The sequence below is a fragment of the Rhinichthys klamathensis genome, unplaced genomic scaffold, assembly GCF_029890125.1.
Source record: "Rhinichthys klamathensis goyatoka isolate OS25496 unplaced genomic scaffold, OSU_Roscu_1.1 h1tg000170l_1, whole genome shotgun sequence".
In the NCBI taxonomy this organism is placed as follows: domain Eukaryota; kingdom Metazoa; phylum Chordata; class Actinopteri; order Cypriniformes; family Leuciscidae; genus Rhinichthys; species Rhinichthys klamathensis.
In genome coordinates, this window is record NW_026606701.1 from 1,602,442 (window position 1) to 1,617,146 (window position 14,705).

The 14,705-nt window shown below is 36.8% G+C and overlaps 1 protein-coding gene across 4 annotated transcripts in view; it reads right to left on the reverse strand.

Annotated features, from left to right (window-relative positions):
* Positions 1-11,515: 11,515 nt before the first annotated feature.
* epha7 (eph receptor A7) overlaps positions 11,516-14,705 on the reverse strand; it is an 81,967-nt gene continuing 78,777 nt past the window's right edge. For all 4 annotated transcript variants that reach the window (XM_056259867.1, XM_056259869.1, XM_056259868.1 and 1 more), the window contains exon 17: positions 11,516-14,579. In XM_056259867.1, the coding sequence (XP_056115842.1) occupies positions 14,465-14,579 (115 nt within the window). In that variant the 3' untranslated portion in view covers positions 11,516-14,464. The remainder of the gene's footprint in view (positions 14,580-14,705) is intronic.

Genomic DNA, 14,705 nt, shown 5'->3' on the forward strand with positions numbered 1-14,705 from the left:
ATTATACTTGTATTACCGTGTAATAAAACATCACAGAGTAATTATATGTTTGTTACAGTGTAATTATAGATTTTTACAGTGTAATTATTCATGTTCACAGTGTAAAAGTACATACTTTACAGTGTAATAATACATTAAAGTGTAATAATATGTTTATTACCATATAATTATACGTTTGTCAGTGTAACAATACATATTTTACAGTGTAATAATACCTTTGTAAAAGTTTAATAATACAGTTGTTACAAAAAACTTTTATTAGTGTTCAAATACATTTGTTACAAATACATTTTTCACAGTGTAATAATGTTTGTTACAGTGTAATATAACATTTATTACAGTGTAATTATTCATTTATTACAGTGTAATTTAAATGTATTACATGTAATATGTTTGTTACCGTGTAGTTATACGTTTGTTACAGTGTAATACATTTGTTACAGTGTAATAACATGTTTGTTACAGTGTAATTATATGGTTATTACAGTGTAATAAAACGTTTGTCACAATGTAATTATACGTATGTTACAGTGTAATTATACATTATTACAGTGTACTTATACATTTGTTACAGTGTAATTATACATTTGTTACAGTGTAATAATACATTTGTCACAGTGTAAAAAACGCATGTTTTACAGTGTAATAATACATTACAGTGTAATAATATGTTTGTTACCGTGTAATTACACGTTTGTCATAATACCTTTCTAACAGTTTAATAATACATTTGTTACATTTCTTTTTCACTGCATCCAGAAAAGCCCATGCAGATCCAGCCACTTGACCTGTGTCATATTGTCAAGGTCAGATCCACTAGATTCCTTTTTCTCTTGAACCAATGTCGTGTTGTTTAACCCTCTGGGGTCTAAGGTGTTTTTGGGGTCCTTGAGATGTTTTGACATGCCCTGACATTTGTGCTTTTTTTCAGTTGCTTATAAACATATTAATGGCACAGGTGTAATTACACTCTATTTAGCACAAACAGGGCTACCATAATATGTGAGCAACATGTATGTACATATTTGTATTTTTGAGAGAATATTGTTTATGCATGGTTATTGAAAAAACTACAAATTAAAGTTTCTGAAATAAGGCCACAAAACACATATTGATTATTTCTTCACAAGACTTTTGAAAATTGTATCACATAGCCTAGAATATTTGCTCCAAAACTATGTGAGAATCATCCTGACTACTCATTCAGATAAGACAATAAAGGATTTTTACATTTTTAATTTTACATTTTGTGTCAGAAAGCTTTATGTGGAGGGACATGATCTCTCATTAATATGTATGCATTTCACACCTGAGAAAGACAAAGACCCTCCCATAATGGCCCTATTAGGTGCTATCAGGCCATATCATTATGAGGAGCCTTGCACAAAGAATGAGGAGATTTAAAAATGAATGGCTTTTAGATTGTTTGGATTTATTTACAACACAACATAATCCAAAGATACACAACAAAGGACAAAAAAGCACATTAGTAAACACACTGATCCAAAGACAGAGGCTTTAGTACATACCTGTCATTTCCAAGGTGTTTGATTTTTCATTTTACCATGTTCATGTACAGAGACTGTTGAATGTTGAAGTCAGCAGGACTCATCAGTGGCATCTCTCCCTGTAAAAAATAATAATAATACAATAAACACCTTTGAACATGCTGATATCAAGAGAAACTATATGGCTGCACGACTTTGGGCATGCATTGTAGATTTTTCTGGTTAAAATTGTGATTTAATTATATATATACACACACACACACAGTGCTTAGAATAAGTGAACACACCCATGCTAAAGTTGACTAACCTTCACAATATAGACATGGTTTTATTTCAGTTAGGCTAACTGAACATTTATACATAAATAATATATTGTATTTAGACAGTATTACATATTTTACCGGAGACTGAAATATATTTCACTAAATCATTATATAACCTAAGCAGTTATTCGCAAACAAAATAAATTACACATAAGGCAGTATTTTAGCATGATAATCAGTGTCATAAACTAATCTCACAACTGAGTGAAATATATGTAGTAGGCTAATATCACATTTAAAAAGTTTACACGAGCGTATAGGCCTACGTATAGGGATATTGTGACTGTGAGGTAATCTTTCCTATGTCAAAAGCTAGCCAAAACTAGGCAAAATATAGTCTGAAAATTCATTTGAGCTCTATAATCAGAAAAGGAATTATATAACACTAAACAACTTACTCCGAACTTGTATCCTCGGCGGGGTCAATTCGTTCTTCAAAATGCAGCCGTTCGTCGTCCAAGTTTCAAATTCCTCTGAGGAAAAGGTGAATCCTTCCTCGCTGTCCAGAATCATCTGAAGGAGTAGCGTGCCATTCTCAAAACGCGATGAACTATCAGTGAATCTGATGAAGAAACGTGTTTTTATGCCATTGATCGCTGCTGGGCGTGTGCGATGCATAACGTTAGATCACCTATTTACCATGTGAAAAGCTCTGGGGGTGTGGCGGCCTCAGCTCATTAAAGATAATAAAGGGAGAACGAAAAAACTGTACCTCTCCTTGGTTTCAAACGGATTACATAAACTGGAAATATATATATATATTTTTATAAATTACTTCATTTAAAAGAAGAGAATTTCAGCTTCATAAAGAGAAATCTCTCTATCTCTGTGACAAGTATTGACTGAGTTACAGTTCATTTTTCGGACGCGTTTCAGAATGGACTTTACTGACAGAGAGAAGGCAAAACGTGCATCAGGTTTATTTTTCTTTATTTGACGAAAAGCACAACACTTTGTTTTTATTGTGAGTACCCACAAAAAAAATAGACACTTAACAGGATCTAATGATGCACAACACTTATATGTAAGATCAAAATCAACAGAGTAATTTGATTCTCTTTTGCACTGATAAGGAAAAAATCGAGCTCGGCGCGCCGGCGCGACGGCCGACCCCAGAGGGTTAAAAATAAATAAATGAAACAAACAAACAAACTTAATTTAATGTGATATTTAATATATTTAAAAATATATTAATTTCGTATCTATCCAAATTTCATCTTTTGAAATGTCTACAAGTGTTGTTATGCTATATGTCTCAAACTTGATATAATATTCACAGATTTAGGTGCCGTTTACACAACACTGTTTTCAACCTAAAACGGAAAACTTTTTATGCGTTTTGGCTGTTACTTTACACAACAACGGCGTTTTGAGGGCCTGAAAATCCCAAATTTGAAAACAGGTTTAAAAATGCACGTTTTTGAAACAGATACCGCTATTGTCTCCATTTAAAATACAAAAACGAGAATTTTTGAAAACGGTGACGTTATGCATATGCGTATTTTGTGTTCAGTCTATAAGCGTGTAGAGTTTCTTTACAAAGTGACATCGCCAGCTACTGGCCTGGCATGAATAATACAACGTCTATATGGTTTTCGCAGATCTGTGTAAACTGGAATCATTTTGACAACGTTATCATCTGTATAGTCTGTTTTCCATCATTGTCATTGTAAACGTACCCTTATTTGCTTCAGTTTATTTGCTTCAATTTATAAATCTTATTCCTAAAACTAAAACAACAACAACAACAACCAAATGTAATATGTATCTCTAAACATTGTAAATGAATGTACTAAAAATGCTAGGGTGGGTTATAACACATGGATGTTTTGTGCATTTTTCTATTGTATTGTGTATTTTTTCTTCTTTTTGTCTCTTTCTGCAAAACGTCATCTCAGGAGTGTGGTGCCTGTATATGATTTCCACCTCTGCAGCTCATTTCTAATTGCTTAAACTGATCGAGTGACTGCCTCCCTTACTTTAGTTTTCTATCACAATGTGGTACAGTTTGAAGGAGATGGTGAAAATAATGCAATATTTTCCAATTAAAAGCAGTCTAAAATTCATAAGGGTCTGCTTTGTTCCTCGGTTCTGGAAATACAATGCTAATCCATTTATCTTGCTGACCTTTGAAATCTCTTCAGGCCTCAGATGCTGTAAGCGCAGTGGCAGCTCCATCCACACCTGGAGTCATTTCACCATCATAAATGAAATCTCTGTCCTTCCAAATATGAGCTGTCCGTGCCACAGGCCGGCTAATGGCGGCACCCCTATTACTCATCCCGGTCCCGTGTGCCTTTGAGGAAACCATCATATCTGCCAGATCCATCAGAGGAGGCATCAGCCAGCCTGTGAAATTGATCATCTGCTCAGGAGATGGGAGAGGATGGCAGAGAGGGGACACATATTTTAGTGGCTCCTTTAAATACTTAATGCCATAAGGTGCCATGAGCCTGGCCGTAAAAAAAAAAGGAAATGTGCAGATCCATGGCAGTGAAAGCGCTCGGACTGAAATTGCCTTTAGGTGTAGCAGTGATACGATAAGAGCATCTAAAAGGCTTTTAATAAACAATACAATATCCCTGAGTCCAGTCACGCTATCTCTCTCCATTCACCACTAAACGGGATATATAAAAGAGCAAAAGCCATAATATTGACTTTGAATTCCACAACACATTTGCATCGGAAATGGAGATGCCGGTGATCTTGAGCCGTGTGGCAACGGTCAGCGAGTGACCGAGAGGAAAAGATGTCTCCTTTTCACCATGAATGGCTGATTATTAATGTTATTATAACAGGCACGCTGGATCCCCTGGCAAAGAAAGCACTCGGCTATCATTATTGCATCACAGTGCATGGGGATCGTAATTACTACCCAGAAACTTTTCTGCACCTTTCCAATTATACGGTGCATCACGTTCTCATGGGTATTGTATAACCAGCAAGGAATGAGCATATTAAAAAGGGAAAAAATAATAAAGGAAGAACAGACAAAAAAAACACACACACACACATATGCACAATACATACACACATATATCAGACTGTATGAGTGTAGCTGGATGTGGTTACACTAGCATATACACTAGCATTGCAAAATATTCTAAGTTCAATACAAGTTGAGCTCAATTGAAAGCATTATAATATTGATTATAATATTGATTGATCTTGTGGCTATATTAGTGTAATTGTAGTATCATTGATATACAGTTAGAGGTCTGCACGGGATTTAAACTTAAGCCCGAACCCGGCCCGTACCCAAAATAATTTAACCCGACCCGACCCGAACATTACGGGTATATTTTAAGCCCGAGCCCGAGGTCCGTTTCTCACAGTAAATAGCTTTTTTTTTTTTTTATATGCTGTATTTTATGATTGCTTGCCACGATAATTAAAAAATAGGCTACACGTACAAACACCGTTTCACCAAGGCACAGCGGCCCCCTCAGTCAGCACACAAGAAAAAAAAAGAGAAAAGCATGGACTTACTAATCCCGATACTTTGATGTGGTTGAACAGGTGAAACAGTCACAAATCCCCCTGGAACTCAAACATTAAACTTCAAAACAAAGTTTGCGCAGTTGCACAACTATTTACATAAATATAGCCTATCCTTCTCAGTACGAGTTATGAAGGAAGAGCAGCATTGACAGTTGATGGTCTCAGCGCCGTCCTCTGATTGCAGTGTTGTGACTGAAATACTGCGCGCGGGAGCACATGTGCACAAAAGTTTTTTAAAATGATATATGATAAAATAAAAATTATTCATATATCATTTTACAAAACTGTTTTGCGCATGTGCTCCCGCACGCACTATTTCAGACACAACACCGCAATCAGAGTCAATTTTCACACAATTTTCTTGGTACTCCTTACCAGGGCATCGCCACACATTCTGGACACCATCTGAGCCAAACAAGTTTATCTTAGTCTCATCAGACCACAGGACATGGTTCCAGTAATTCATGCTCTTGGACAGGTTGTTTTCAGCAAACTGTTTGCGGGCTTTCTTGTGAGCCAGCTTCAGAAGAGGCTTCCTTCTGGGATGACGGCCATGCAAACCGACTTGTTGCAGTGTATGATCTGAGCACTGACAAGCTAACCTTTCACTTCTGCAACCTCTAAAGCAATGCTGGCAGCACTCATGCGTCTGTTTTTTGAAGCCAGCTTCTGCACCTGACGCACAGCACGAGGACTCAACTTCTTTGATTGACCCTTGCGAGGCCTGTTCCGAGTGGAACCCGTCTTGGAAAACCTCTGTATGACCCTGGCCACTGTACCGTAACTCCGTTTCAGGGTGTTACCAATCTTCTTATAGCCTAGGCCATCTTTGTGGAGAGCAACAATTCTCAATTCCTTAGAAAGTTCTTTGTCATGAGGTACCATGTTGAACATCCAGCGGTCAGTATGAGAGAATTGTACTCAAAGCACCAATTTGAACTGCTCTAATACAAGATACAACAATTTGTATGGTCCTGTCAAGCAGACAAAAACATGAACATGATGAATAGGACATGTGGCTTTGCATAGTTAAACGACGTACATCTATTATCACTTAGGGTGTAATCACTTTTGTTGCCAGCTATTTAGACAATAAATTAGACAGGGCACTGGCATCCCCAGGAATTAGCAGATTGAGGCGAGCAAGATCATTTAAGTGAGCAGCTATTTCAGACTCCGTTGTTCTCTTGTTCTCCTCCATATCAAAATAACATTATAAAACTGTGTGTCGTTACAGTTTAAACAGGATTGGCGCGAAAAGCGCACTGATACACCTTCCCTGTACATGTTATGTGGTTTATTTTGATAGGTAAGCTATCTTTGTAGTATTAAGAGACGGAGAGGTATGGGTTTTTTTGCACCCCCGCCCGGGCGTTAGAGAAATGGTCGCATTAGAGAAAGAGAGTATTTTCAGCTTGCAACTATAAATCGCTATTTTTCTGCACTAAACAAGGGAATTTTGCCAAGACATTTTCAGAGATAAGAGACTAAATGTTATAGAATAATCATCAATAGACAAAAAACTGACATTCAAACTATTTTTTTTATCTTCCTGAAAACGGCCCAGCGCGAAATCTGACGGGATTTCCCAGATCACCTCACACATATATATATATATATATATATATATATATATATATATATTATATATATTATATATATTTATATTTTTTTATTATTATTAAACTTTAGTTTTTATGGTTTTAGTTAACCATGGGCTATACTATTGAAACAGTCGGTATTTTAGTGCTGTCAGGTTGATTCATTTGACATTAAAGTTTGTGTGTATACATAGTTCACCCAAAAATTTCATGATTTACTCACCCTCATATCATCCTAGGTGTAAATGACATTCTTCTTTCAGACGAATACAATCGGAGTTATATTAAAATATGTCCTGGCTCTTCCAAGCTTTATAATGGCAGTGAATAGCCATTTCTGTTTTGAAGTCCATTAAAGTACATCTATCCATCATAAAAGTGCTCCATGCGGCTCCGGGGGGGTAATAAAGGCTTTCTGAAGCGAAGCGATGTGTTTGTGTAAGAAAAATATCCATATTTAAAACTTAAAAGTAAAATAACTAGCTTCCGGCCAAATGAACATACAGATTTCACTTACGGTAAGTCTAAAGCGCAACTTATGCGAGTAATGCGACTGTTATGTACTGCTCTGAGACACGAAGGTTGAGGATCCAAATTAACCCCCCGGAGCCGTGTGGAGTACGTTTATGATGGATAGATGCACTTTTATGGACTGCAAAACAGTATAAAGCTGAGAAGAGCCAGGACATTTTTTTAATATAACTCCGATTGTATTTGTCTGAAAGAAGAATGTCACATACACCAAGGATGACTTGAGGATGAGTAAATCATGGGCTAATTTAAATTTTTGGGTGAACTATCCCTTTAAAATACTGTCTATGTCTATGACTGGATCATTGCTGTGATTATTATGTTTCTAGCATGTTATATGTTTGGCTACAGTTCTTCTAACTCTGATTAATGGAGTGTGTACAGTAGCTTTTTATTTTTTAAACAAGCATGTAGGAAGACACATCAAGGCCATATTCCAGGATGACAATGTCAAAATTCATCAGGCTCAAATTGTGAAAGAATGGTTGGAAGGGAGCATGAAGAATCATTTTCACAAATGAATTGGCTGGCACCTCTGAGTCCAGACCTTAAATTCATTGAAGGTCTTTGGGGTGTGCTGGAGGAGACTTTATAGAGTGTTTGACTCTTGCATTGTCAATACAAGATATTGACCAAAAATGTATGCACCTCTTGATGGAAATAACATCACAATATTTATTTCCATCAAGAGGTGCATTACTGTTAGTCAGCTGCCTTTAGTGCAGTATATCCTAACTTTCAATGTCTTAGTGTAGTGTTGTAGAGAGAGTTGGGTTGAATCTCTTGGGAAACTTTGAGCAGGTTTCACGCTGAGCTGTTTTCATTAGTGAAAGCTGACACCTGAATGTGTTCAAGTCATGTAGCGCTTGTACACCTGACAGAATGAATGCTTTAGACAGCTCCCTCGTTCAATAATGTCAAACACACCCGTCTGCGCTCCAACACAGTAAGCAGTGTCTAATGTTTATCCTCTCTTTCTCACCTTTAGATGCCAGGCCACTAAAATATTAGACAGAAACCCACAAAACAATCTGTGGAAGACAGACTGTGGTGTTTGATGTTTGTGAGGGAATATGGCACGGATGAGTGTTCAGTCATGGTAAAGTGCATCAGTTAGGCACCTGGCAAATTTTTCCATTATCCTGAAAATGGCAGGAGCAAAAGAATACAGGAACTAAACTCATAGGGACTCTTTTTGCGTTAAAAAATACTGTCAGGATTTACAAAATTCACGCATTGAAAACTTAAAAAAATACAGGGTATTTTTGTGGCTGACCTTATTGCATATGCATTTGTAGGAGTTTTCCTTTCAGACGCAACATTTATGGGAGGAGAGTATTTAAATGAATCATGCAAGGTGTTTTAGGGTTTGTGCTAGTCAATTTACTATCACTTGAGCTATTATTTACTGCCCCCAAAAAGCATGTCTTAAACCAGACGCTGATTTGCACTTCCCTTGGTAGATTGTGTTGGTCACTATGGAAATAATCCAGCTGCGTCTGTGTTCTTTAATTTGTGCATTGTCAGTAGATCACACGCAGAACTTTTTTGGAATTGCGTTCTCACGCTAATTTGCCCTGTTTAGTCAATCTGGCCCTTAAAGGTATTAAGGAAAAAGGTATATTCAATTATTCAGTATGTATTTAGAAGTCAAATCTAATTCTACATTTTTATATTTATCTCATTATATATAATTTATTATATTATTATATATAAAAAATAACTGTAATTTGTCTTATTTTGAATATAAAATAATAATAAAAATATACTAGTTTGAAAGTTTTGAGTTGGTAAGATTTTTATTTGGAAGAAGTCTCTTATGCTCCCCAGAGCTGCATTTATTTGATCACAAATACAGTAAAAACTGTGATATTGTGAAAATTTATTTTTCAGCAGCCATTACCAGTCTCAAACATATGATCAATGTTGAAAACAGTGGTGCTACTTAATATTTTTGATTAAAAAAAATCAGGATTCTGATTAATAGAAAGTTGAAAAGAACAGCATTTACTTGAAATATAAATATTTTGTAACATTATAAATGTCTTTACTGTCAATTTTCATCAATTTAATGTGTCTGCTGAATAAAAGTATTAATTTCTTTCAAAAAACAAACAAACAAACAAACAAACAAAAAACAAACTTTCTTTTCATTGTTATTTAAAATTCTGACTGACTTTACAGAGCTTCATTAATAAAAAATAAAAAAACAGCCCAAGCATAGTCTATTAGTATACAGGACAAAGAAACTTGAGACAAACTGTAGTGGACTGAGAACGTGAAATTAGACAGAACACAAACAACATCCGGCTTAAAACAACAGCTGGGCAACATCTTGATTTGGCTCTCTCTCAACTTGCTATCAAAAATATTCCATCAAGTCTCTCTCTTGTGGTAAATGTATTTTTTTCATAATAGAGTTCCTGGAATAACCCAATAAACAGAGTGATATCAACATTAGTTATCTAAATGAGCGGGTAATAATCATTCAGAGAGAGAAAAGGATGGAGAACTTGAAATTATACTGTGTGATTATCAAGGGTTTTAATGTAAATTGCAGGATAATGATTCAATTATTGAAGCTTGAGCTTACGTGCAACTGTTTTTCCAATTTTTCCTTGATGTTCTGCTGTGTTACTTGCAAAAAGCTTGTCGTTCGCTGAATCTTGATCCGTTTCATTTTGTTTTTTGAAAGTAGAATCTCAAATGAACTCTAAAACTGGAAATGTCATGGAATCAGTTGCACTGTTGTGTTTACATCAAAAGAGCAAAACAGCCTGGTAATTCTTGATGGAAGCAAGATTAGCAGGGATTAGGAATGTGTTGTCATCAGAGAAACAGCTCCGCTCGTCCTCCCTCTGCTGAGAGCCTATGAACTTCTGCCAGAGTCTTTTAGCAACCATATATACAGCTTTGGAGACACGATTAAGGTTAAGATCCCCCCTGAGTTAATAAAATAAATATCAGAGTATATGCAGAGATATAATCTTTATAAATCCATTAGGGCCTCTTTGTTTAACTCCCAAAGGGGCTGTGGCTTAATTTTCCCATGTCGGAGGCTTTGGGTAATGTCTTTTTAATGACACTATCCAGGATCCTGTCATGAGCAGGGTCATCAAACAAATCTCCCACCCTCTCTTCCTCTCGCTCTTTGTCTTGTCAATACATAATGTTAATATTTAAGTCAAAGAGCTTTAGCAGGGAACCATACAACTCCCAAGGGTCATATTAGCTCATGTACTTCCCGTATGTACGCTGAATCGCACAAGTAGCCGGTTGGAAAACAAAAGTTACAGAATCACCAGGACTGTGCAAAAATCTCCCTTTCAAGTGTGAATTTGAATTGGCCACGTCCTACACGAAGCTCAATTGTATTAACAGGAAAGATCATTTTATTTTTATCAGAGTTCAAATTTGAGGTATTTAATTTTTTTAAATAAAAATTCTAATTAAACATTGCAAATCACATTTAAATTCAAATTGCAATTAGTTATCTGGTTTGCTACCTTAATCAAAGATTGTATCTTCAGTATACCAAGATGGTTTACTCATAGTGCTATGAATGGGAGAAAGTGCAACGTGCATTATGGAGGAATAAGTCCCGCCTTCCAAATATACTGTAAGAGCCAATCGGCAATTGGTACAGTCTTCACATCATTGCAGCTGCTGTTAAAAGCTCAAGTTCTCATAGAAACAATCAGTGTCCTGAGATGCTTGGAACTACACATGTAAGAAATGTATGTGTCATTTCATGCTGATTTGAAATATGTGTTTATATGTTATTCAAATGTGTTAATAATAAAATGTGTTAAATAAATGTGAGTTTGGCATTTCGCCATTCAAGTAGAAAGGAACAGGTCTTGCATGCCTGAAATAGTTGCCAAATATGGTCGCTGAGTGAACGGATTTTCCTTGAAAGGCACTTTGCTTCAATTCAAGTTGAATTCATGTATTTGAAAGGCAAAGGCATTCAGAATGGCGCATAAACCCATAAACTATAGAGTCAAGCCTCATAATTGAGAAAAACATAAATCGAAGGCACAGACACCACTATAGAGATTGCATTATATTTCCAAAAATATATGTACAGTCTATTACAAAGGTTACAAAGCAAAAAAAAAAAAGGACAAAAATGGTCTATGTAACAAGAAATTGTCTAGGTAAATGACCATACCGTTTTTCAGCTAGGGAAAATACTTCTTTTTTTGACCAATGAATACTCCATACTCTTGTCACAAAAAATAAATAATAAATCAACAATTCGTTTGTACTGTACATTTTTTCCAACCTAGAAGAGAAAAGAAAAACAAAAATCTTCTTTTAAAATGGAAACCTATTAGCTCTCTTTGGTCCTAAATGAGAAATTATGTACAACTAAAAGAGTGAGGGTGAAGATAATCAGCTGCATGTGAGATAGAAAAATATAGTGCATTTTCAATGAGCTCACTACAGAGTACTTAAGTGAAAATAAAGAAGAAAAAAACAACAATTATAAATAAAATATACAAGTTTTACAGCTGGAACATATACAAATTGCCCTCTGGCTTGTGATTACTCTGACACAATCAACAGTGCTGAACTCTTTGGAATATTCCACTTCACTTTTGTCTAGGTGGGCTCTTGACCGTCTTTCTAGAAGTCTTTAATACCCTGCTGCACCGTGAACTCAATCAATCCACAGCACAAACTGTCTTGACCGAAAACTCCGCTACTATCAAACCAGAAAAGTTAGAAATGGCACAAAGCAGAAAAATTGACAGATTTGTCATTGACCCGTACGGTGGCCTCAATGTGGGATTGATTGAATCCAGGCGTTAATCTCAAATTGGCTCAAATTGCTGTCTCTACAGGGGCCCCGGATCCGAACGGAGAGGGTAAGGGACTGCGAGGGGCCCCCGGGAGGCCGTTGTGTGAGATCAGAGTGCTCGGGGAGGCTGATCTGAGTGACTGCAGCTACTGCCGAAGCTCAGGAGGTTTGTGCTGACCGAGAGCCTTTCCGCTCACATTCAATTCAAAGGCCTGGCGTGGGCTCAATGCTGAGGTTAGCGAGATGGAAGGATAGCGGATCGGAGTTGGGCCTCAAACCACGGCACAATATGATCCATGAGAGACGCACACACAAACCATCTGGGTTCACAATGGAGACGGCACAGTCGATGGCTTTTTTGAAGTGCCAAACGTTAGGCTAAATCCTCCAGTGATGCTGCGCTCCAACGGCTCCGTCTTCGCTTTCTTTCTAATCAAGAAAAATGCCACATGTTGGCACGGCTTTTGTGGTTAAAATGGCATCGGCTCCCGGGAATAATGTTTTGTATGTTTGAAATGTGTCACATTAAGGTTTTACAGTAAAAAAAATAAAAATAAACATACTTCAGCTCAAAGCTGAATAAAATGGTAGAATTTTATGGCAGCCCAACAAATCAAGCCTAAAAATGTACACAGTACTCCTTAAAGTATTTAACACTATTACGCGTAACATTTAATTGTCAACGAAACATTCAGTTGAGAGTGGAAGGCTGTTATGGCACTAAAACTTTAGCGTAAGCATCAACTTTGAGCTCAGCATAACAAAAGGGTGGAAGAAACAAACCGAAACGTTGCAGTCTAGGTGATGAGATCCTAGTATATAAATTCAACAACTCTCTTTGATCAAATTTTACAGAACTGCTGCTGATTTCCAAGCAGTATGCGAGTAAAAGTCTATACAGCACCTCAAATTATTGCTCATATTTGTCAGTCTCTCCCCAACACAACTGTGATCTCACCAATAATCTAAAAACCTAAAATTAAGAGCAATAGTTGACTTGTTTTAAGGCAGTATTACTCCTTTACACCACAACATTGTATGATTTTAAAGTCAGTCGCCTGCTAGGAAACTGATACTAAACACAAATGAAACTGTTGCTGAAACAGGTTTTGTTTCTAAATTAAAAAAGGCTAACTTTTTTCTTTTTTTTTGTGTTTCTTTATGGAAACATGTATTTATGGTAAATCATATCAATATTAAAAAGGACACATTCAACAACAGCACTGATAAATCCATTCATGTGGTAAATATAAACTTATAAAGAATATTGCCACCGAAGTAGTTGTTCTTACATTAAAAAACTCCGTCACCAATTCTCTTTGTACTAATTCACATCTGAATTGTCAAGTAGGATCATAAAATATACCTAACTGTCTGTTCGGGCTGGTATAAAACACAACCAGCCATCCTCAGGAGCTTCATGTATCCAAGCGGTGGGATATTTCTGCTTGATAGAAAAGGGCAGGTCGGCCCGACTCTCTGCCAATGCTTCAGTCTGCTGAGAGCTTCATGTAATAGTGCTGGCTGGAGAAGACAAACCTCCTCTTGTCTACTTTCAGCCTCTGAATCTGTCTCTTTCCCTCCAGATGAGACGTTTTACCCTGTTGTCAGTTCCGTAACACAATCCGAGAAAACAAGCTAACACAAATCAATCGAGTAGAAGAGTAACGTACCACATTGTCTTAATGTGGATATTACAAACCAAAGAAAAATAAATCTCTCCAAATTCACTCCTTATGAGCTGGATTTGCTTATTTTTATATTCACCCTTGATTTAAAAAAAAAAAGCAGTGAAATCTATAGCAACTATGAGCAAATCAACCTTTTGTGACAATAAAGTCCGTACAAAGCATAAAAAGTCTCTCAAACGCTCTAACTCACTGACGTGAGGAGTTCTTTAGAGCATCCAGAGGAGCGTCCATGTAGGATTCTCTCTCTCTCTCGCGCATGTTTGCTTTTTCATTGTCTCTCCGTCTCTTGGTTTCCAGCACCTGTGCCAAAATCCTTCGCCAATAACAAAGGAATGATTCTGTTCTGCCAGTTCTGGAAGGTTAATCTCACCGGAAGGGTGTGGAAAGTTTTTTTTTCTTTGTTGTTGATTTATTTTTTTCATATTTTTTGCCGTGTCACACACTTTACGGTGTTTCCTGGAGAGTTCTGGTTCATCCGACCGGGAAGGGCTTTGGACCTCCATCACACTTGAATACCCGTCCCGTGAAGATGCAGCATCTGGGCTCTCATAGTCTGTATACTGCTCATGATCTTCTTCTGATGGCCCACCAAGGAGATTCCCAAACTCATTACATCCCTAAAGCAGAAACACAACGTTCATAAATCACAGCAATGGAGCATGAAGTGCCTGAGAGGTATTTCATTACCAAAGCAAAAGGAAACTGAGAAAAGGCCATATTAACTACAACACGATGAGTCAGAG